This window comes from Rhododendron vialii, chromosome 11a (genome assembly GCF_030253575.1).
Source record: "Rhododendron vialii isolate Sample 1 chromosome 11a, ASM3025357v1".
NCBI classification, from domain to species: Eukaryota; Viridiplantae; Streptophyta; class Magnoliopsida; order Ericales; family Ericaceae; genus Rhododendron; species Rhododendron vialii.
The window spans coordinates 36859683-36880423 of record NC_080567.1 but is presented as its reverse complement, the minus strand read 5'-3'; the positions used below and the strand labels follow the sequence as shown (position 1 = coordinate 36880423).

The 20741-nt window shown below is 37.8% G+C and overlaps 1 protein-coding gene and 1 long non-coding RNA gene across 2 annotated transcripts; one reads left to right on the top strand and one right to left on the bottom strand.

Moving 5' to 3' along the window:
- Positions 1–11032: 11032 nt before the first annotated feature.
- On the top strand, positions 11033–15534 carry LOC131307919 (probable receptor-like serine/threonine-protein kinase At4g34500). The gene is made up of 7 exons (XM_058334663.1): positions 11033–11846; positions 13541–13645; positions 13739–13861; positions 14195–14365; positions 14480–14609; positions 14708–14917; positions 15171–15534. Exons 1-7 carry the CDS (start codon positions 11335–11337, stop codon positions 15288–15290), a joined length of 1371 nt encoding a protein of 456 aa, XP_058190646.1. The 5' UTR covers positions 11033–11334; the 3' UTR covers positions 15291–15534.
- On the bottom strand, positions 15170–18677 carry LOC131307920 (uncharacterized). Its single transcript, XR_009194256.1, has 2 exons — positions 17684–18677; positions 15170–15930 (listed from the first exon to the last, which is right to left on the bottom strand). It is a non-coding gene; the product is annotated as an uncharacterized LOC131307920 (long non-coding RNA).
- Positions 18678–20741: the final 2064 nt, after the last annotated feature.

Sequence of the window (20741 nt, the reverse complement as noted above, 5' to 3'; positions counted from 1 at the left end):
GTAGCTGTGATTAAGCTGTTCACAGAATTCACAGAAAATACGTAATTTCGTCTGTTTTGACAATTAATAATTAAAAATATGGATATATTTTTAATCTTCAATCGATAATAAATAATTTATTTTTAAACTGAATCATCTAAAATATTTTTAAACGGTCAAAATTGCCCTCCGCAAACTTTTTTCAAGCTTTATTTAGAAGAAATGTGTCGACTCTTCTGAGATTTGGACTGGCTGAGCTGGGATAAATGCGCGCGAGTTTCCTTCTTGTATGCACCCGCGGGGGTACACTGGATTTGTCACCCTCTTTGGAAGCAATTTTGTAGGAAATAATTATTTTTCCAGGCAATGATGACCAAATAGTTAAGATGTAATAAGATGTTTAGTGAATTATGAATTAATTTTGTATGGTTATTTATGAATTAATTTTTATTTAGTGAAATTTTAAATTTTGTTATCAAAATTATTTAAAAAAAACTGTAATAAGATGTTCTCATTAAGATTAAATAGTTCTTTAGCAAGTGAATTTATCAAATAGTCCTTTAGCACGTGAATTTATCAAACATGTCCCTGAAACAAGGCATTTTTCATAAGTTTTTGGAACTATTTGGTAAATTCACAAACTAAAGGACAAAAAAAGAGAGCATGTGCATCAAAAAGGGAGTATGTAAATCAATTTTTAAAAAAGAACGGACGTATACGATCATTGCTATTATTTTACAAAAGTTACTAATTTCGTCGTATTATTTTTGTAAAATACTTTATGTTTCTATAACATTATCGTTTTACCTTCTTTTTTTTCCTTCTTTCATTTTAGTGTCATTCAATGAATCTAAGATCTCAAACACAATCACGGACAAATTCCCACTGAAATGGTAAATTTTTTTTTGGTGAACAGAAATCAAGCTCATTTTCTAGGGGAGACTCAGCTCAAATAGACAAATTTTTCATGAAAGAATAAAGTGAGGCCCCGTTCCGAAAATTAAAATGTGATTTATTGTAAGAGAATGATCTGTCTCATAAAGAATAAGAGAATGATCTGTCTCGTAATTTAAAAATAAATTCTTCAAAAATAAGAACCTTAACTGAACGGGACGTGATTGGGCCATAAATTCAAGATAATGGAGTGTGTTTATGAGTAATGGGTAAGCGAAGGACTGCTGACAACTCTACTTTACGTAGGCTCAATGGATGAGGTTCGAAACTCCAGATTTGGTTGTGGTATCCACTCGACACATTTGGACCGTCCAATATACTTTTGGATAGTTCGGATTGAAATCATTTCTCTCCTCTCACTCTAACACTTTCTCTCTCATTTTTCTTTTTCCAAATCCGAGCCGTCAAAAAACGCAATGGACGGGTCGGATGTGCTAAATGGGGACCACATGGTACTTAGGGGGTGTTTGGAAGCCTACTTTTTGACTTTTTATTTTCAACTTTTTGATTTTTTGGCTTTTGAGGTTATGATTAAAATGTATTTTGTATTTAGTAGAGTGTTTGGATGATATTGTAGAATGTATTTTGTAGCAGGAGTAGTGTTTGGAAGATGTAGAATGAAAATAAATTATGGATTGATTTTTTACTGTGTTGCCCCCGGTTATTAATAATGGTGTATAATGTATATATAAATAATGTTTTAATCAATTTTTAAAAAAAATCATTTTGAAATTGCTTTCTATATGAATTGAAAGTGTCACACTACTTTTTAATTATATTTTAATTATTTCAATTATTCTTTGCTCTTACTTTTTCATCAATAATATTTTTATTTTTAAATTAAAATAATAATTAAGTTTAAACCAAAGTAATCGAAAACCAAACACTACAACATTACAGAAATTGAGAATCTAAACATTACAACACTACAACACAAAAACATTACAGAAATTCGGATAAATAAATAATTACAATAAAAAAGATGGTTAAGAATAAGAACAACTTGAAACAGAGACAAGAAAAATGTCAATTGGGGTTGAAGGGAAATGGATGTAGAAGATGACGAGGATCGACGAAGGCTCCTCCGAGAATTGGGGCTTCGCGATTTGCTCAGAATCATCGACGATCGACGACGGCTCCACCGCTACCAGATTCCCACCCTCCGTACCATCCCCGCCGCCGTTTTCTGCTTGTCCTGATCTTCGCCGTCGGCGTCTTCGTCGGGGACGGCAAACTCTAAATCGAAGAAGGGTTTGATCTCCTCGTCGCCGTCCGTTTCAAAACAAGGGCTTTGTGGAATTATCCCAAAAAGAAGAGGGTAGTAATGTCTTTTGGCAAGGCAGGAGAACAAAATGAGAAAATGAAAATGGAAAAAGCTCCTCTGAGCTCTTTCTGGCTTTTGTTTTAGAAACCTCAAAATGGAAAACCCATTTTTCGGATAACTCATTTTGCCCCTTGCAACCAAACAGCCAAAACACAAAAATGAGAAGGGGAAAATGGGAAAAGGGGCTAACCAAACACCCCCTTACCCAGCAGTGAAATTTTTTTCCCTCTTTTGGATTTGAAATAAAGCACGATGATAATCCAATAGAGACAAAATTAAACCAAACATACTATATAGGAAACCACGTGCTTGGACGGTTGGAAACAGTAGAAATGATGAAAAAAATGCGAGGTCCACTGGGCCAAGTTCGGCTGGCCCAGTCATTTATCTGCTTTTAATTGAATGTCAAAAGCCCAGCATGTGCGTTACCTAGCTGCGGGCAGGCCTATCTCTCTCTCTCTTTCTCCTTTCCTTTAGAAGCTACTGGGGGCCGGCCTGGTTCAGCACAACTTGGTCCTTTCAAAATTTAGATGTTAATTAATGGTCCCATTCTCAAAATTTCTTACTACGTACAATCTTTTTCAAATATTACTAGCGTTTGTGGCCGTTCGGTGGCCGGGATAAAAAAAAATCGCTTCGGCCCCGTGTATCAAATGGATACAACGCTAGTTGCTTAAATAGTTTAATTTTCTTTTTCGGTCCCATGTTCGATGCACTCTAGCATTGGTTTAGTTCTATGCACTGAAAAACATACATGTGTGAAAAATGAATTTAGAGTACCACGTGACAGTGTCCTAGAAATATAGAATTATTTTTCCTCCATATTCAACCCCCACATCTCTCTCTCTCTCTCTCTCCCCCCCCCCCCATTCCACACTAGGTCATTTATAATTGAGGGTTGAAAGGCATTTGGCTTCAACTACATTTGCATAGGATATTTACTAGTGTTGTGCCCATTCAATGCACGGGGCCACAAAAAAAAGTTCATGATGATTTTTTTTTCTCGTTAATGTACATCGAACGGGCACAACGCTAATTGAGGGTTGAAAGGCATTTGGCTTCAACTACATTTGCATAGGATATTTACTAGTGTTGTGTCCATTCAATGCACGGGGCCACAAAAAAAAGTTCATGATGATTTTTTTTTCTCGTTAATGTACATCGAATGGGCACAACGCTAATTTGATTGTCTACCTATACCCACTTGCATTGCTTAATCACTTACAAATGAAACTTACTAATTTACGATGAGGAAACCATAAAAGATGATCGTAATTAGTTTAACTTTATAATTCTATTATTTTTTTCATAAGGTATTGTTCACTTATAATTTCTCCAAGCTTTTGCAAGGCTTGACATGCCTCTATTTTTTGCTTAACAAAAATTTCTATTGGGAAGCCCTCCCTCTCTGAGATTAGTTTCAAAATTGTGTATGGTATTTCAACATATCTAAGTAATCATTACGATGCAAACATGGAGGAGACCTCATGAAACCTGCATAAAATATGAAATATATAATTAAAACAACTATGTATATGGGCGTGGGGGAGACTCTTTTTTTCTTTCCAGATGCTTTCAATTGGACGGGTGAAACGTGGGTCGAATTTTGTTTCGCTCACAATTTGATGGGTAGAAGCAGAGGAAGAGAATTCGCAAGACTGACCTTTGAGTAATGGATGAGCACTGAAACTAAACGTTAGTGATCACAACTTATTAATCAAAATCTAAAGACAAAAAAGTGAGAACACCATTACGTGGACGTTACCGCTCATACAGATACTAGCCATCAAGCAGTTATCCTTTCTACATGAAATATATGAATTAGATCATATTATGCACACATAACATAAAGACATGGGGATGCAATTTGTATTATAATTAACCTTTGAGTAGTTGACGAGCTTGAAACCAAATATTGCAGTGAATTGAGCAGTCACTAATTCTTTGTAGACCCAAATTCAAAGTCACTCCCAGTTAATGGTTCAGCCAACTTCTAACCCTTCCAAAAATTCAATGTACGTTCTTGTAGTTGGTGAACACATCTTACTTTAATCAAAATATAGAGAACAAAAAAGTAGATACACCATTAATTAGGAGAGGTTTGGTCGAGTTGGGACAGATATTGGGGGAAAAAATGGATGGCAATCAATTTTGCTCTTTTGTTTTTTTTGATCATTAATTGCTCTTTTGTTTAGATGGTTTTTTTTGTTTGTTTGTTTGATGTGTACGGGAATGGTGTACGAGGAGAGTTTTTACAATGGTAGGTGGAGGGAAATAGTGGCAGAACATAACGGGGAGGTAGCGGGCTGCATTCTTTTGAACTTAACTTAAACTTAACTTAAATTTAAAAATTTTGTCTTTATTTGAATTTTTTTTTATATTTATTAGTTTTGCGCCAAATTTTTGTGGGTTGTTGATTCGATGAGAGGAATCGGAAGAGTTAATTTTTTTTTTACTTTTACCCTAGTATTTTGAGAAATAATCATTTTTTTATGTCAAAATGTCATTTTTTGGCTAAATTAAAAATGGTTATTTCTCTAAATACTTAGGTAAAAGTAAAAACAATTTACTTTTTCGATTCATCTCATCGAGACGAATCAATGACACACAAAAGTTTGGCGCAAAACTAACAATTGCAAAAAAAATTCAAAAATGGACAAAATTTTCAAATTTAAGTTCAAAAGAATGAGGACGTGGATGTTAACTGGCGTACGCGTGCATGGGAGAAGAGGCAGTTTTTTTTTTCCGGCCGTTTGCCATGTGCGTGGGACAAAGGTGGGGGATTTTTCATTTTTAAAAAGTAAAAAATCTAGGAAATTAGGAGTAAGGATTTGGAAGCAGTTGTAAGGCTTCAACTACATTTCTATAATATATTGATAGATAGATAGATGACATCTTCTTGCTGCTAGATTTGGCAAATTGCTCCTAATTAACGTCGATTGCCAACGAATAAATGACATTACATTTCCCTTGTCGTAAATATCGGGAAATTAGAATAGTCCGGCTGTCCAGGCGTTGCAGGTATCACCTCATAGTTGAAGGCTTTGAAGTCACAATTGAACACCAAGAGGGCTATAATGGGTAAATTTAGATAGTTTTTGAATAAAAAAGGAAAAAACACATGTGATCGTTATCCTGGTTAGTTTTTCTCGTAACACATGCATGACATTGGGTTATCGTGAGCGGACGCAACACTCGTGTGGAGATGCAAATATTCTTAAAAGGCTTACATGATTTATCTCTTTGCCCAATCTCACCAAGACCAAACACCATATACATTCGTTTTAAAATATCAAGATAAATGGAGTAGTATTTTGATGCGTGGATAGGAGAGTATTTTCATTTGAAAAAAAAAAAATGGTCATCATGGTGGACATATAGGAGAAGAAAGAATGAAAGAGTATTTCATCTAAAGCAACACAAAAGTGTAATTTATCTTCTTCACATGTCATGTCATAAAAGCACTTGATCTATGCCTAGAGTACCGGAAACAATGGCATGATGCAAGGGTGGGACACAATCATCCGAATTGGGAATGGTGCTCTGCAGTGGTGTGCGTAGCACCGTGTTGCACATTTTTGAGCCGTTGGATCATGCATCCGACAACTCGGATTTCAACTCGACAATAAATGACTCTCGATTGTAAATTGTCGAGATGAGATCCAAGCTATCGGGTGCACGATCTGACAACTCGAAGATGTGCAGCAGCACCAACTGGATCCAAACATTTGTCATGAGTAGGTGATCCGGTTCTGTGCACGTCACTACACTGCACAACACCAACCGGATCCAAACATTTGTCATGAATAGGTGCCAGTTTCACAAAAATATAGTAGTGGAGTACCAAACTAGAAAATGATGAAGAGGCAATCCGAAGTTTTTTAAAAAATAAAAAGAAATAGTACGGAGTATTAGATTATTTTAACTTGATGCCTTTTGGATAAAAAATACTCTGCGAACTCTACAGAATAAATTATTTAAATTACAACAATAAATTCACGATAAGACTCAATGGCGGTGGGAGACCTCACGGTTTCCACCACCACCGACGGACGGAATTTATACTCTATCAGTACATGGGGTTGTTTAATTTGCTGGACTTATTTTCTTCTATTGTCTTTCGTTCGTTTTCAGAAGTTTGTTTTATAGTATGAGTTTGCAACTTCAAATTAATGTTGTAGTACTTTGAAAACTATGGTCTAGAGAGAAACATCCACATGGGAAAAATTCACATATCATTTGTTTTTTGCGTTTCATTAGAAAACTTTAATAGTCGCATTTCAATCTAAAAAATATATAGAAAATAAAAGAAAGAGATAAATATTCCACTTATTCTTTCTATGTGCAGTGAAGCAAAATCTGCCTTTCTTACTCTTTAGAGCATCTCCAGCCTTCACCCATATTTTTTCTTAAATTTAAGTCAAATTTTGGATAAAAATTCATTTTGGATAGACACATCTCCAACCATCAAACCCAAATTTTACACATCTCCTTCTTTCTCTCTCTCTAATTAGCCGTTGGAGAAATTGGTCAAGACAAAAGTTGTTTCAGATTTGGACAAAAAAATGGGTAAAACCCAAAATATGGAAGGATTTGGATCAAAAATTGGAGAGAAATTTTTGTGATTTTTACCCCATTTTTAAATTTAAATCTTAAAATAGGTCAAGACTGGAGATGCTCTTACGTTCTCAAATTACTCTGTAAATTAATGATTCACCAAAGAACAAAACACATTTGTCAAAGTAACACCTGTCCTAGTTCACGTAATCCTCGAGTTGGACATTACGCTTCCGTCCTCAAGTTGTCGCTATACGTTCCTTCTCTTAGTTCTCCCTCATCGTGCTCTTTCTCAATTCTCACTTTGTTTAATTCTAGTAATTTTAGATATTTTGAAGAAGAGTGTAAATTCTATCTGCATAAGCCGGAAAAGGAGGATTTTCTGACCCTTGTGGGTCTCCTTCACGCATTTTTTTTGAGTAATTTAAACCGTGCATTTTGTAGAGCCGGTAAAATAATATATCCATGCAAAAAACCAGCTTGTCCGGACATTGATAGGTATGTCAAAAGTTGTGTTTTTAGATGGAAAAATGAACGGTTGTGTACAGTTTAACGTTAAAAAATAGTAAATAGATCCAAGCCGTATATTTTTCGTAGATAACTCAACTTTTAACATACCTATCTATATCTGGATAAACTAATTTTTTATGTAAATGCATTATTTTACAGTCCCTACAAAATGTACGCTTTGAATTACCCAAAAAAATACGCGAAGGGAGCCCATGGAGGCGCTGGTGGAAATCCTCTATGTCCGGCTCATCCGGACAGAATTTAATCTCTTCGGAAAAAAGGCTCACACATCTCCGGCTCACGCAAGCTCCCAACCGTTGCAACACCAAATTTTGAACAACGTAATAACGTCCGCCGACAAATCCCGACCCCACATGGCGTGGCGCTTGCGTCCCACGACGCTCCAGGAGCCAGTAAAAATCCAAAATCGGAAATGCCTTCGAAATTTCAATCACGCTTTGAAACAAAATCATTAATGTGCTCCCAGGGGACATTTGGCACTATCTTATTGCGTGCAAAAGTTAATAACAGATCACACCTCCTTTTCCCCCGAAATTTACAACAAACCCCCGCGTTTTAGCTTGGAGAGTCCAGACCTAAGTCACGTAATGTAATGCGGGTGTGAAAGAGCGAACGTGAAAACATCTTCCAAAAACCCCTTCCAAACAACTAAAATACGTGAGTGCGAGAATTGAGAGCAAAAGCGAATGTCATTTTGAAAAATTCTACGTGACTAAAGTCCATACTGTTATTTTTTGCAAGTCTAGAAGATACTCTAGATTGGTGGGATGTCTAGGTTTGAATTTTCTACTCTAAAAAACTCATTAATGCTCGGCTTTTGAATAAAAAATTTCCCCTTTACTTTTTTTTTATTTTTTATAACTGGATATTCAAGTCAGTTTGCTCACATGTTGACTAATTCTGGAGTCCTGAAGTTAACGAACGAACATATCTTTTAGTGGCTCCAAGTTTTGAATTATTTTTGCTTACTTTCCTGAGCATTTTAGTACGAGTGTGCGTTGTTAACAGAAATTTAGTCCCATCAAAAAAAAGTTAAGACTTTTATTTAGAGTTTTAGCTATCTTTTTTAAAGCAAAATCCAAAGCTAAAAGATAGTTAGAAAATTACATGAATAACCTCGTAAAACATGTTCATCCACCTAGTTTTTCAAGGAGTAATTAGTACTTATCATTGAAATGGTCATTGGATGCTTAGGCATTTTCCGATGTGCTTTTTTAAAAAAAAAAGATCATTATAAGTGTCATTTGACTTTAAAATGGAATTTCTAAGTTCAGATAAACACGTACCCCTATAAAAGCCTACAAATTTATAGACTTCCCTCACGGGGTATGTAAGCGTTTGACAATCACTATCAATCCTTCTGGTATTTCTTCTAATATTGCATCAATCAAGTCCATAAGTTGTAACGATTAAAATGGCCTCTCACCTACTTCAATTTCTTTTTGTCATTTTTTAAATAAAAATAGTAAATTCTTTACCAGCCCCCCATATGCATTTGGCTAATTTGATGTAAATGGTCACGAAAGTCAAAGGTCTCATGATTTATTTTAATCCGGAGATTTTAGCATCTTACACGTTACTTCACGGTAAATCAATGAACTTCTGTCAACGACATGTATTCTAATCGTTTTACCAAAATGTGGGATTAACTTTGTTGGCTTTTGTTTGTTTTTTTTTTTCCAATCGGTCTGTAGGAGAGATCATTACATTATGTATGAAGTACAAATCACGGAACACTATATTCATTTTGTGAGAGTCTACGATATAATCAAACCCAATAATTAAACCAACATGATAAATAAGCCTATCAAAGGCACCACAATCCCTATAAACTCAACTACAACCCCCATAAGGGGACATTTCCATTTGACTTGTATTGAAATAGTTATTAACAACTTTTCAAATAACAGCAAGATAGAACACAATTTAAAACTTTGTTAAAATTTGAAAAATTAATTTACAACCCAACTAGATAAACACATACCCACTTTGTTCTTTTACGTTTTGAAAATTTTTTTTACTGGCTACACGGTTCACAATAAGTTTCTCTATCGATCTATCTCTCAACCAAACAAAGTGACTATTATTTAGAAAAATCAACTGATTCGAGCTCTGCTTGTATTGACTTGATTAAGATTCGTAATAGATAATTTCCAACGCATCTCATAGGTTTGTTAAGTAACGTCTCTAATTATCATATGTTCATTGACAACTGATTGAACATCTTACAACCCTATGCTCGTATTAATAGTTCTATTGCATTTCATTATAGATAGTATTTGGCACGTCTTATCGTCTTATTGGTTTGTTGAGTAACATCCTTATTTTTGTGTAATCATATTTTCTTTGAAAAAATCTTGCGTAGATTTCACTTAACACCCCCTCGATTTTCTTATAGTTTTGTTAAGTAACATCTCTTTAATGTCATATTTTCATTGACTAAATTTTCGGTAAATATCACTAACACCCCCTATATTTCAATGAAATCTAATTGGATACCGCTTTCTTCATTGGAATCACGCTTGCACCCCCGCCGTCAGGAAACTCTGTGTAGTGTCTATCTCTTTGTTAAAGAACTAGAAAAAGTTTATTATTAAAATAACCTCAATTTAGTTTTCAATTTTCTTCTCGTCTTTCTTCACTCTGTCTCTCCACTCGTCCCTATCATGTCATGCCATCATTTCCAACTGCCACCCATAGTCGTCACCATCCGTCACCCAAGACCTCCACCCTACTTGAACTCAACCCCGGTTTTGATTTTAAGGGATGTTTTTTAATAGTAATAAGTGAAGAAAAATAGATAGAGAAAATTTATTAAAGACCGTGCACAGAAGTTTTAAGACCTCCAAACGAATAAGCATGTACATGATTAGGCAAACCCAACAACTAATTAAGGACTCTACCATGAAAAAAAAAAGCTGCTGTGAATCACTTGAGGAGGAATATATCCATGTGCACGCAAATACATCTATTTTTGCAAACATAGACAAAAAAAAATTTTTTTTTAGGGAAGGCTTTTCGATTCTCTCAATCTAATGTGAGGAAAAATAGAATTAAAAAAATAACCACATAATTAGACAAAGTTCATTTCAACAAACATAAATGGTTAGTATGATTCATAGAATGAACCGTGAGATAATCACGTAGATATCGGTGCCAGACTAATATATTATTTTTTGAACTTGTATTAAGCGAATTCTATAGAAGGGCCAATTCGGATGATGAGAATGGGAATTTCGAAAGAACTTTACCAAGGTGCACTACGACCTTCAAAAATCAATCTGGACGTGACTGGATGGGAGGGATACGGGACAACAGGACCTGAGTCCCGAACAAATGGCCTTCTTGTAACGGGACCACACACGAATACTACCACACACACTCACAAATGGAGGTGAGCCCTACATACACTGGACACTCCCATTGCGAATATGTGTGTACAAGTGTTTGTGTATTAAGGTTGCCTTATTCATGGAAGGTTCGTAAAAGAGGTTTTCGTGTCGCTCTATCGACGGTCCTGATTTTAAATAGTTTAACAATTTAAACTATTCACGCAAATAATTTATTTAAAATTTGGACCGTCAAAAATATTTGTGGACGGATAGAATTGTCCGCCTCCGTGAAAACCTTCCGTAAAGAAGTTTTTCACTTTGTGTATTTGTGTGTAGCGTTAACATTGTTGCTTGTAACAACATCCTCTTGACATTCCATCCCGTTAAAAACCAACAAGTCATCTCGCTTTCTTTTTCTTCTCTTTTTCTTCATATCCGTTTGAACACAGTCCCTACCAAAATCTCCCCAAACACCTGCTTTTCCAACCCCGAAAAGATTTCAACAATCCGATTTTTCCCCAACCCACTTCACACTCAGCTTCTCCGCTACTCAACCGCCCCCCCTCTCTCTCTCCTCCCAATTTTCTCACTCTAATGGAGACTACTCCGTAGTCCCCATCAAAATCACACACCTCAATTCTCACCTCCCCTGTTTCAATGGCAGATTCCGTCGGAACCCACAGCTCCAAAAAATCTCCATTTCTCAGCCTCAGGCTCTACATTGTCATCGGAATATGCTCCGCATTCCTCATCGCATCCTTCCTCCTGATCTTCCTCTGTTTCTTCTCCAAACGAAGGGCGAAACGACGTCGAACCATCCTGAAGCACGGCTCAGGCTCGTTGCCTCTAGTTTCCAAGGATATCACCGAAATCAACAGCTCCGATAGAACGGAGATTAAGGTGGAGAGCGGGGGCAAAAAGGGAAGTTCTGATCAGAGCGAGTTTTCCGGTGGGAGTCAGAGCGAGACGACGACGTCGTCCTCGGCTGTGTCGTCGGTGGATGGGGGGAACATCGGGTGGGGGAGGTGGTACAGTTTCAAGGAACTGGAGACGGCTACGGGTGGATTTTCCGACGAGAATGTGGTGGGTGAAGGTGGTTACGGGATCGTGTACAGAGGAGTTTTGCTGGACGGGTCCGTGGTCGCTGTGAAAAGTCTTCTTAATAACAAGTGAGTCACGTTAATTCGAGTACCTTGTTCGAGTAAGTTGATCCGGACATCTAGAATTACGTAAAAGGTGACGCTTTCTTTAGGAGGAAGGTGACAAATACAGAACAAAACAGATCATTGTTATTTTCTGAATTGTTCATGCAAAATCCATTTCTAGGTGTTTATCATGTTTTGGGTTTTTTATCTAGCAAAAGCTTTAGTTTCTTCAAATTTCGGTTAATTTCATCTAATTTCTCTCCCAAAGAACAGAGATAAAAGAACTTTGAGAATTGCTTTGGATACCCAAATTCACTATTTCAAAATAACTGCCTACTGAATTTCAAATAGTAGTTTAGCAAAAGTCCGCAGTTAGTGAGGTTTGAATTCAAGTTTAATGCATGAGGGTACATATTGCCTACCACTCCACCTGCCGGAAAACTTGAATTTCAAAATCTGATTTTCTTGGGGATCATCATTTTTGGCTGTACAAGGGATCAACGGAAACGATGTTGGTATTCTTGGAGAAGTCTTCAATGGAGTAACTATCATAGCTACATAGATCTAATAATATCATGTCGGTGTTGGTACCGGAATGCAAAAAAAGGGGTCCCTTTGTTTCTTTATTTATTGGTCTTCTTTTCTTATTTGACTAAGGGTTTATTCACTCTTCCACTTTAACTAGTTTTTCCTTATCAATTGCTCTGCTTTGCAGTGGAGATTGGTTCACTTTTGTTTTTTGTGCCTTTTCTTTTATTGGGGTGGATGGACTTTATGCCATTTCCCCATTTTAATAGTACGAAAGTTCTAATGGTATTTCATCTCATAAACAACTTGGAAATTTATTACCTACCCATAAAAAGATCTTCCTATAGATTGGAATATAAGTCTAGGAAGTTTAGACTTTAGTGGAAAAAAGATCCCGTTCAGTTTGGATTTTTAGAGAGATTTTTTAAAGTAACAAGTGGAAAGGGATAGATAGAGAAAATTTATCGGGACCGTGCGCTGAGGTTTTGATTTCCAAAACAAACAAGTGTTTATTGGAAACACTGTCAAACAAGATATCATTTTGATTGGTGTCATACTACAGATAAGTTGTTCTTCTCGGGGACACAATTCCAGTACTCTTACCTTTAAGTTTTTCATGTGGATCACCTGAAGTAGAGATAGAGTCATGGGTAATGATACCCATGTAATTCCCTATCGATGGGGCATGAGTGGGAACAATTGGAGACAGGCCTAACCAACCTCTAACAATACATGCACCAAGTCACTGCTCTCAGAAAGTTTTACCACTGAAATAGCGGCCCCCTATATCTCCAAAAATTGAGGAAAGACATTATGGAGTCGTAGAGTGCCCTGAAATGTTTATCTGGTGCAATATAGTGGGGTACATGAACACTGAAACTAGGGAAGTTCTTCTGAATCCTTACCAATGCATTCTTCTTGAAAGTGGATGAAGTGTCACATAGCTAATTTTTTCCCTACATTTTAGAAACTTAATGAGCTATGGAACAGGACTTTCAAAGATTCAGAAAAAGCTTTCGTTACGTACGTGTGCTGTGATGAAGCTCTATAACTACAAAAATTAGTCCAAGATGGTGTAACAAAGAAGCTTCCCTCCGTGCAAAGTCTCAACAAAGTCGTAACCGTAAATGTTTACTTCTGATAAAGAGTTTCTGGGTGCTTTTCACATTCTTTGATCACCTTTTATGAAGGGGACAAGCTGAGAAGGAGTTCAAGGTGGAAGTAGAAGCAATTGGAAAAGTTAGGCATAAGAACCTCGTGGGACTGATTGGGTATTGCGCAGAAGGTGCTAAAAGGTGAGTAATTTTCTTGTTTCGGTTGGCTTCTTTAACGGAATAACAAGAGAATTCCTCGTTACTGTCCTAAACTGAACGCTGCTGTCCAAACAGGTTGCTCGTGTACGAGTACGTAGAAAATGGCAATTTGGAGCAATGGTTACACGGTGATGTAGGCCCTTGTAGCCCTCTAACCTGGGATGTTCGATTGAAGATTGCTATTGGAACCGCGAAAGGGTGAGATACTCTCGCTTCATTTTTCATCCACGCGTGTCTTAATTGACTTTCTTTCGTTTTCATTCCATGTGTGTCCTAATTGATGTTTCTTGGAACTTATCTATTCCACTTCTCAATTGGCAGCAATTCTTGCTTTGCCTTGCCTTCTGTTCTGTTTGCCTTTTTTCATACTTCTTTACGAGTAGATTTTACCTTTTAGCTCTTTCAAGTAATTTTTTTTTCCTTGTCTTATTCACTGTCTTTACTGAATTGTTAGATGCCTCGTTTCTGCCACAGATAGTGAGTTTTATCTTGTCTTCACTTCTGTTTTCTCTTGGTTATTTCTGTTAACAGATTAGCCTACTTGCATGAAGGCTTAGAACCGAAAGTTGTACACCGCGATGTCAAATCTAGTAACATTCTTCTGGATAGGAAATGGAATGCAAAAGTATCCGATTTTGGACTTGCCAAGCTCTTGGGATCCGAAAGTACCTACGTGACTACACGAGTGATGGGAACATTCGGGTTTGTTCTTTTCTTGAAATTATCTTTCCTTGGCATAGTGAAGAGTCTATTAAAGTGAATGGGCGCTTTCTACGCTCCAAAGTTTACTAGCTTATTCGCGCTTTTGTGTTGTAGATATGTATCCCCAGAGTATGCCAATACAGGTATGCTCAACGAGGGGAGTGATGTGTACAGCTTTGGAATCCTACTCATGGAACTAATTACTGGAAAGAGTCCAGTTGATTACTCTAGACCACCTGGAGAGGTGAAATCAAGTTTTCTCTGCCCTTCCTTTCCCTTATCAATTTGGTCCTTGATTTTCGCAGTCTTTTTTAAACTCCTGTTTCATTGAATGGGCTTCAGATGAACTTGGTTGATTGGTTTAAAGGAATGGTTTCAAGTCGGCGTGGGGAAGAGGCGTTGGACCCCCGGATCCAAGTACAGCCCTCTCCTAGAGCTTTGAAGCGGGCGTTGTTGGTTTGCCTTAGGTGTATAGATTTGGATACCGAAAAGCGGCCGAAAATGGGGCAAATTGTGCATATGCTAGAGGCAGATGAGTTTCCTTTCCGATCTGTAAGCCCTTTTCCTATGTCATATCCGAGCAATAGTGTTGTTTTCCAATATTTGATGGGCTATTGCTTGATGCCAGTTCTGGTCACATTCTTGTCGTTGAATCACTTGGGAATCTCATGTGATCCAAAGGCCAAAAATCCATTGAAACACAAGTACAAACAAATCTGCATACATAGAATATGAAGGGTTTAATCACACCCCTAATCAGAGCTTTGCCTATCTCATCAAACGAAAACTGATTCATATTATGCAGGAACCGCGTACAAACAAAGACACAGCTCCTCTCCGATCCCACGAGGCTGTCACCTGTAAATTTCCGAATGCATTAAAGGAGACAGTGGGTGGTGATGTGCAAAGATCAAAACGGAGATGATCATTTTCTGCAGCACGGAACGGTATAGCAATAATTTTGTTGTGTTCAAATTGATCGTTTCGAGATATTATCGATGTATGGAGGAGGGACTACAGTACTTGTGTTTGAACAAAGGTTTCTCTTGTTTAATAAATGAGATGTTATGACCTTTGACGTAAACCTTGTAAATATATATACTGATTTCTATAGCATGTAAAATGTATAAGCTTATTCTTTCTGCAGTTATCAAAGTTGCTTTGGGAAATCATTTCCGTATAGAGTACTCTTTCTTGACATTGATTTCCCGTGGATGTAAAAGAAAAGAAAATGGTCTTTGTGAGTCATGAAAGGACTGCATTCTATTCTCTTCTATCATGGCAACTGCTTTAATGAAGACATGTAAACCCCACATGAGCTTCAGACTCCTCAAGTGCTAAAGCAGGAAAAGTAACAGAGAAGAATGGACATGTTTTGGCTCAATTTTTTTTCAAGTTCATTCTTTCAAGCTAAGCCTTGCTTTTTGAACTTTCGGCGACAGTTTTAACTTTTGATCCTACAGATCACTCAGAAACGCAAGCAGATTTGCACGATACACTTCACATCGTGCATTTGTGCTCTCCAACTCGGCAGCCAATTCGCGAATTTTCTTTCCCTTCTTATCCTGCAAAAGGTGTATTAAAGAGGACCCAATCATCTATTCTAATATGAAATGGAGAAGGGCTTTTTGGGGTTGAATAGATTTGTAAATTAGTGTCACAAAAGTAATTTCCGTACGTATGAAGATATCTCAAGTTTTATTTTTATTTATATATACAACCTTTCCGGCTAAAATAAAATTACTGTAGGGTCAAAGAGGAGAGAGAAAAATCCATATAGCTGTTTGCGTTCAATCTTCTCCTACGTGGAAATCACAACTACCCACAATCAACTCTCACAAGTCACAGCTAAAAATCACCTCCTTCCTCTAAACATCACACTAGCCCCCTAAGCAAGCACAGATACAAGGACGAATAGAGAGACAGTCTGACAGAGATAGAAGCGTGAGACAATTAGCCAACAAGGATTTGTTTTGTAACCACGCCAACATTAGTTTTGTTTCGAGGCTCTTTACTTGAAGCAGCGCGAGATAATTTGATTTCTCGAACTGACTTAACTAAACACGTGAACTGATGTTAGATCGTCCACATGATTATTAATTTCTTACAAATCCAATCCCTATTCCCTGATTCACTCAATGATACGTGGTTCAACACCCTACATGGGCGAATTGGGTTGGGGAGACAGAAAATTGAACAAGTGTTACCAATTGTACAAACAAGTAGGAGGGCGGTGAGTGTGACAGAGTTGGGAAAATTTCGGCAATAATGTATAAAGTTCCAGAGAACAATTTCAATGATAACGATACAATACAATACATGATTGAAACAAATTACAAATTACATAAACTTGAACAGGAGATAACGGAATACAAACGAAATCTTTGAAACCAAACCGAGTCCTGTGTGATACCACAGTCACCTTAAGAAAGATTCGCCGCCTACCGTCGGTGTTGTAGGTTCGTGTTCGGCGTCTTCCTCCCAGGGTTGGCTCGGCTAAACCGCAAGCCGTCGGAACACCGCCGTCGACCGCCTTGGCGAACTGACTACCGTCTGCCTTTCTCTCTAAAAAAAACCGAATTTCAGAATATGCAGGAGGATTGTGGAATTGCTTGTGCTCCTCCAAAACGTGATGCTTCAATTTATAGGGTGGAGGAGGGCTGAATAACTCCTGCAATGAATTCTGCCCATTGAATTCAGAATTGATTTCTGCCATCAAGAGGGAGGAGTAATGCTGCCATCAAGGTAGAGGGGTTACGGGAGTTACGGCCATACACATCAATACGTCTATTGATTGTGGTGGTGCGTTCAGATATAACGAACCCGGGACCGGTTGCCTCGAAAGACCCTCCAAAATCCCGGTTTCATTCACCCGAAATTCCGTAAATTTCCGACAAGTTGAACGAGGAGAGGCTGCAAATCAGGTGATTGGTGGATGATGATCGGATGGAGAAAATAGTGGGATGTTTCCGGACAGCATCAACCAGAAGGAACGGATCTCATATTTACTAGAGTTGAGTAGATGATTGATTTGGAGTAGCATACGGATACGACTGTAACACTAGAACAAGAGTGTGCACAAGGTAAATGGGATTTTTTAGAAAAAATGAAAGTCAACCAACTAAACAAACTATCTAAACAAAAACTTAGTTTCAGGTTCTAAAGATTGAAGTACTGCTCATGCAGCACATTCCCATTCCTCAACAAAAGGGGGAGGGAAACAAAAGATATAAAGAAAAGAAATATTGAGCACCAGTATGGTCTAGGACGATGCAAAATTAATGCCAACAACTCAAATTTAGATCACATTCTACTTACCGCAGATTTATGTGGCATCATTTGATTTTTTTCATCCATATGCGTTCCTTGGCTAGCTCCATTGGCCAGAGTGCTTCCCTGTGTGGCTCCAGAGCTTTGCTTCTTTGCAGCAGCAACGTTTTTGCAGCCTCTTGCAGAGCATCGATAGCGACGTTATAAAAATGTATTAGACTTTGCTCCTTCTTCAACGAATCTAATTGTTTCATGCCGTAGATTGTTATATCTAACAGTCAAAGGCTCTTGCAAATTTCCTGGAAATTCAGGAGCCCTGTTCATCAACGGCACCTCCACTCTTGGCATTTCTTGCCACCATTTCAACAGATATTCAGAAGGAAGTGTAAGAACATTTTTTGATCTGAAAACTGCTAACATGTGCCTACAATAATACCAGAAAATTCAAACATTTGGATGATGTAATCTGTGGATAAAATCGGGACCGATTCATAACTCACAGATTGGATTGGAACCGGACCAAAAGCTTACTCTCTCCTCTCCTTCTCTCTCTAGAACCTTATCTTCTCCTCTCCTACTCTCCCTAGTTCCTGCGAGGAGCTTTCAACCAGGGTCCCTCATCCCTCTCTCATCCTCCTTTCCATCCCACCTGTGTCTTGCTTCCAGCCTCTGATTGGTCAAAGTAGGGGTTTTGGTTTCGCTCCGACGAAGGCAGCTTCCAGTGGCGGAGGCGTTCGCAATCGGCATTTGTAGAGCTTGTTTCTTTCTCTTCTCTCCACCTTGTCTCCACCAGATCTAGTTCGCTAGGGCAGCGGTGTGGTTCAATAAGGTGAGGTAGGAGGGCAGAGGGTTTTTTGTTAGGTTTCTTTGGACCTATCGTGCCCTTTTTCCCCCGGCTAGGTCTCCCCTAGTCCGGGTTTGTACTGGTCTGGCCTTCCAAATCCCGTGGGTGATGGTTGTGGGCAAATAATGCTAGGTTTGCTTGGTTAGATCTGGTTTAGATCTGCCTTATAAGGGTCGAGGCTTGGCCCTAGAGCCTGTGTTTCAGCTTTCAGTCGTGGGGAGTATCCACGCAAGGGAGATTCACAGTCTTTGGCGTCGTGGGCCGGTGTTTTGGAGTTTCAGCCCAGGTGGATATCTTCTTCGTTTCTCCATGCCCGGAGCCTGCTTGTGTCAGCGGGGGCTTGCCAGAGATGTCTCTCCACTGCTCCGGTTCGGGATCTAGTCGGTGCCTCCATCTACGGCGGAGGGTGGTTTTCCTCGGCTAGGGTTTGGCCGGCGTGCATCAAGTGGTAATTCCCCATGGACCATGGTCGCTATGTTTTTTTTCCCTTGTTTGTTGTTTATTCTTGTTTCCATCGGTTCGGTTTAGTTTGTCTCTGACTGGGTGCGTGCCTCAGGCTGGGGCGGCTAGGGGGTACGCTAAGGGCCCCTCGTGATCCGACCCTTTGAGGTGGTGAGACGTGCTAAGGCCTATCCTCTAGTTTATGTCGGTTTTACCGGTGTCCTTTTGTCACCTATTTTCATACCTTTTCTTTTATGATGGCTTGTTGCACGTTTGTCCTTTCTCTGTTTTCAGATGGATTCGCTGTAATTTGCCATTTTTGGCTTTTAATGAAACGTGATTCGGATCAACCAAAAAAAAATTGGAACCGAACCACGAGACTTTTGGTCTGGATACTGATTGCATATTTTTTAGAAACATGACTCGTGGATTAAAATTGGATTCATACTAATCCGGTGTGATTCGAATTCCAAACATGATAGTATGAAATTCATTTTGAGTATTTGAAATGTTCTACAAAATTGATGAAGAGGAACTCTATCTGTTGAAAAAAAAAACTAAGATTTGTATGTACGTAGTACTTCAAATTCTTCTGTTCTTTTGAGGAAGGGAAAACCATTATTTTTGTTCTCGACTGTATCTTGTGTGAGAAAACCTTTGTTCTCTTTCCGATTTTGTACCGTGAAAAAGTAATTGATGAAGTCTGAATGGTGTTTTGTGACATTCTATATACTGTTGATATTCTTCTCATTATTGATGATGCGTAGTGTACCACAAGTTGTATGTATATTGCCCATATCATTATTCTAGTGGTTTACAAAGTTTTAAATTCTTGCGGGGGATTATAGGAAAATTCCTAATTCTAATATTAAGGTCATCTACAGTGGTATAATCTAAATCCAATTGATGTTAAAGTTAACAATATTGGTTCAAAAGATGGTTCATAATGATATAATCAAACTTAACAACATCTTTAGAAATAATCAAATTTTGGGCCTTGAACAACTAAAACTAGCAACTTTTTTCAATAATCAAATTTTGTGGACCCCACACCATATAAGTTAATTGGTTTCAAAATTTGTATACACGTGTGTTTCAACTAGTATTTTCTAATTCTTCGCCTGCTCTATATCTTTTTCACTTCACCCACAAATTGTTTCTTTCTTTCTCTCCAAAAGTAAAGCTCATATCTCTCGATCATCTACAATTCAACCCATCTTTGTCGAATTAAGGTATTTCACTATTATTTCTCGTTTCTATTTTATTCCTTTTTCGTTCATCTATTGTGGTTGAGTACATGAAGAACCTTGCATTCTTTTTCAAATTCAAGAGCACATCTGATTTTTTTTTGGAAGATTAAGAGAGTTGTGGATTTGTGATATTAGTTTGGTAAGATAGGCTACAAGAATAGGAAAAAAAAAGTTTCGGTGTTGTTTTGATAGAGAATACTATGAAGAGCACCATACGTTCGATATAATTTTGCCCACAAAAATGTAATGGAGCGAAGTGAATGGCGGGAAGAAGGGAGAGAGAGAGAGAGAGAGAGATTGTAGTGGACCCCTTATTTTGGTAATGGAATAGAAGTGACCATTGTGGACCTCAACATTGTTAAGCTTAGCAACCTCTTAAATGAATAATCAAAAGCTGATGTGTCAACTTTTGGTTATCCATTTTTATTATATCACTGTAGATGGCCTAATAGGGAAGCTTCAAAACTTTAGATTATAGGAAAAAACCTAATTTGCTAATGAATTTAAAACTTTTATTTAATACCTATACTACCCTTTCATACTGATAGGTATATGTGTCTTTACCGCTGGT